We start from the raw sequence: 3,827 nt of genomic DNA, 5'->3' as shown, positions 1-3,827 counted from the left end.
AATCTCAAAGATGATAGCTCTGACACCAGGAGCCACCTGCAACTGAAAATTCTTCAGTTTGGGGTTTTTCTCAAGTGCTGGAGCAGACGTCTGGGATCCCTGGTGTTCACCATCTCTGCTCAGTCTCTTTCCATGCTTCCATGCATTATCTGAGCTGAATGCTCTATGAAAGGCCTTAGATAAAAAGCAGAATTACATCTAATATGAGAAGTGCAGATGTTACTATTTTCAATTTACATCAGCTCTGGAACCAGTGAAACAGTTTACTAGGGAGCCCTGGAGTCATCTTCTCCCATGCCAGAGAAACTTTATTTTCCCTTCACTAAATTGACTCTTACAGAGAAAACACTGTGCTTGTTCAGCATCTTCTTCATCAGGACAGCTGCATTTCTTGCTACTCCCCCATGGCCTTTCTTGCAGGAGTGTGGGTGAGATAATACTCTGTGCAGAGCATCCCAATTTGTGATGTGGATTTGAAATTATTGTTTTGACTGTGCACTTTTGGTAGCTCTTGGTGGGAACTGGCTTATGCTGTTTTCCTCCAGCCATGCATAAAAAAAGTGCTGTTGAAATAAGATTGTGCATGCGATTTTATTATTCACCATAGCTAGCTTAAGTGTGCAATTCACACAGAGCACACAGGATCAATTAATCACCTGTTTTTAGGCTCAGAAAAGTTATCAGAAAGCTCAGGTATCTTGACACTGCCCGTCTTTCAAAATCTGGATGTCTTGCCTGGTTTTCCTAGAGTAATATAGGAAAAAAGAGTAAGAGATCAAAATAAAACACCATTCCATGAGTCATATTTTGGCTGCATTCCATCAAATGGAATGGAGCTGACTATTACAAAATTGACCTACTCATTTTCCTGTCTAAAGAGCTGAGGTGACTGCAACATCCTGGCTCATGAATGTGCCCTCCCAGGGCCTGTGGTACTGGTGCTGCATCTGCAGCTTGACCTGCTCACAGCAGGGCTGTCCCTAGCACGAGGTTGTTGTGACCATGGCTCTATCTGAGCACCAACCACCATCCCCAAGAATGGAGACCCCCCCTCACACCCCTATAGTGCACCACCAATTTGACCTGGTGCCTGTGTCAAATTTTCACCCTCTTGGGGCTGCTGTTTGTGGCTGTTGTCTCCTGTTTTACTGCCTGCACCAAGACAATTGAGGGTCCATCCCATCTGCGACTGTAGGCTGCTGCTGGATCCCCCCAGCCATCCCCTTCCTCAGCCTGGCTGGGTACAGCTCCTCTGCTCTTCCTTGCAGCTTCGCTTGACGAGCTGGCCAACCCTCCCCTCCTGCAGCCCAGCACACAGTTTGTTATTTGCCATGCAAGTGCAGCCTGCCATGGCTTTTCCCAGGCTCTGGGGAGCCTGAATGGCTGTACTTCACAAGCACCTAGTTTCAGGCAGCCAAAATTAGACCCAGGAGGTCCCTGCCAAGGGCATGAGCTTACATTTTTTCCACGCAGAGCTGGCATTCATTGGCATAGGTATTACCATCGGTCCCACAGACGGGCAAGTACAGGAGGGGGCAGGCCTGCAGGTGACCCAGGTCTTCACACACCGGCTGGAAAGGAGAAAACACAGCACACATTTCAGTGCCAGCACAACCCATTTCTTCCCCCCAGAACACTCAGGCAGGACCAAGTGCCACTGGCAAACTGGTTCCCTCTGTCAGAGTAGTGCGTGCCCACAGAGGAGCAGTGGCTGCTGAATCCCTCAGTGGGACCCTTGGCCTGGGCTTTGGTGTGGGTTTGGTGCTGGAACACCAGTTGCCATGAAGCTGGGGATGATCTCTGGGAACAGTCTTTCTCCCAGGCACATCAAGCATGCCCAGCTCAAGCCATGAACAAAGAAAACCAGAAGCCTCTTACCCTTCTCAGGCCAGCCCCTTCATTCAGCTCTGCCCCTGAAAGAGAGCAGAGACCCATGAGCGTGGCATTTACCCATGCCTGATGGCAGAAGCACAAGAGATTGACAGAGGATCACATCCCAATCAAAGGGAAGGCAGTGTTGTGCAGAGCCCATTCAGGACTGAATCAGCTCTGTGGGTTTCATGAGGGGGAATCACTTTGCTGCTGCATGCCACTCCCACCCCCCTGACAGCAGCACAGTGCACTGCCTCCATCCACAGCTGAGCTGGCTGGGACAAAGCTGTGAATGGCTGTTCCCACCCCCTAAACCCTCTCCCAACAGCCCTCTCTCCCAGTTTCTGGGTCAGAACCTCCAAGGAGCATCCAACACAGCTCAGGAAATGGGAAACCATGCAATGCAGCATGTGGCATGGGGTATCCTCAGAAGGATGAGGCTTGGTGATATTGCACAGCTGGACAACTGCCGCCTCTAGGGAGAGCAGCATTTGGTGGGTTCCTTTTTGGTGGGCAAACAGAGCAGTAGCAACAGTTCACAGCCCACCTGTGCAGTTCACAAATGTCCTGGGAGCATGAAGGCTCACACACAGGCAGCTCCAGCACCAGCACTACCTGCACATAGGTAGCAATGGCTTCCCAGTGCCTATAAACAGGTGCTTCCCTCGTAAATATGCTGAGCACATACTGTTCTTGCAGAGCCTTGCCAGTTTGCATGGAGGCAGGAACTGCAGCAGCTGTGGACTCTCCCAGATCACTCCCAAGTGCAATACATTTGATGAACCAGCCTGTAACCCTTGACACAAACTGCTAAAAAGGAAGGCACGGCGTATTCGCTCCAATCCCTCTTCCTCACCATGCTGCCACTGTTTGTTTGCCCTAACTTCACCTCCTCTCCAAACCAGAATTTCTGGGTCTTTCTGCCCTATCATGCATTCCCCTCTGTCCCATTATCCATCTGTCATTCCCACCCCACGGCCCATGAGCCAGCCTCCAGCAGCAGAGCAGATTTACCTCCGGCAGCGACCAGAGTCGCCGTTGCTGCCGCCAGCAGCAGCAGCAGCAGCTCTCTCCCAGACATGGTCAGTTCAGGCAGGACCTGCTCATGCACCTCGCTCTGCTCGTGGCTGCCTTTATAGAGGAGGGCACAGCCTTATCTCAGGAACACTGGGAAAAGCACTGTTTTGTTCCTGCTGGGAGCAGCTGGACTGTACACCCTAAGGGATCACTTAGGCACTCTCACACATAAGATAAGCTGTCCCCTGAAGCTTTCTACTCATCAGCTTCAGGTGGCAGGATCGGAGGCTGCTTTACAATCCCTTTTTACTGTAGTCAGGTGCTGTGGTTTGACACTGGCCCAACGCCAGGCAGCCACAGAAATCACTCACTCACCCTTCCCTGCTGCAGCCAGAGGAGAGAAAAATTTCATGAAGGCTTCATGAGTTGAAATAAGGACGGCAGAAAACACTCCAAGGGCAAAAGAGGCTTGCCTTAGAGGTACAAAGTGAATTTATTACTAACAAAATCAGGAAGAAAAGAGAAGTAAAATAAGCCCTTAAAAAAACCTTTCTTTATCCACAACTCTTCCCTCCTTCCCACTGACAGTGAGGGAGACAGGGCACAGGGGTTTTGGTCAGTTCATCACCTGAGGTCTTCTGCTGCACAGGGAGAGGAGCCCATCCCCTGTGAGACTGTGGGGTCCCTTCCCATGGAAGATAGTTCTCTATGAACTTCTCCAGCATGGCTCCAGTCTCACAAGTGGAAGTCCCCCCAAAACTGCTGCAATGTGAGTCCCTCCCACAGACAGACAGTGCTCCCAAAACTGCTGCAACACTGGTCACTCTTCCACGGGGTGCAGCCCTCCAAGGACAAGCTGCTCCAGCCTGGGGACAGGGCCCCTCTCTCCACGGGTCTCCCAAAGGATCACAGCCCCCTCCAGGCATCCACCTGCTCCA

The 3,827-nt window shown here is 51.2% G+C and overlaps 1 protein-coding gene across 1 annotated transcript; it reads right to left on the bottom strand.

Moving 5' to 3' along the window:
• Positions 1–572: 572 nt before the first annotated feature.
• On the bottom strand, positions 573–2,953 carry SPINK4 (serine peptidase inhibitor Kazal type 4). The gene is made up of 4 exons (XM_059493138.1): positions 2,887–2,953; positions 1,879–1,913; positions 1,459–1,571; positions 573–744 (listed from the first exon to the last, which is right to left on the bottom strand). Exons 1-4 carry the CDS (start codon positions 2,951–2,953, stop codon positions 690–692), a joined length of 270 nt encoding a protein of 89 aa, XP_059349121.1. The 3' UTR covers positions 573–689.
• Between the last annotated feature and the right edge of the window lie 874 nt (positions 2,954–3,827).

This window comes from Ammospiza nelsoni, chromosome Z, assembly GCF_027579445.1.
Source record: "Ammospiza nelsoni isolate bAmmNel1 chromosome Z, bAmmNel1.pri, whole genome shotgun sequence".
NCBI classification, from domain to species: domain Eukaryota; kingdom Metazoa; phylum Chordata; class Aves; order Passeriformes; family Passerellidae; genus Ammospiza; species Ammospiza nelsoni.
This window is presented reverse-complemented; position numbering and strand designations above follow the sequence as displayed.

Bases quoted from the DNA above. Each gene is read 5' to 3' on its own strand.
- SPINK4 (XM_059493138.1), bottom strand. From the start codon at position 2,953: ATGTCTGGGAGAGAGCTGCTGCTGCTGCTGCTGGCGGCAGCAACGGCG. The intron at 1,914-2,886 runs GTAAATCTGCTC...GCTCTCTTTCAG, and splicing joins GACTCTGGTCGCTGCCGGAG to GGGCAGAGCTGAATGAAGGG. The intron at 1,572-1,878 runs GTAAGAGGCTTC...TCTCCTTTCCAG, and splicing joins AAGGGGCTGGCCTGAGAAGG to CCGGTGTGTGAAGACCTGGG.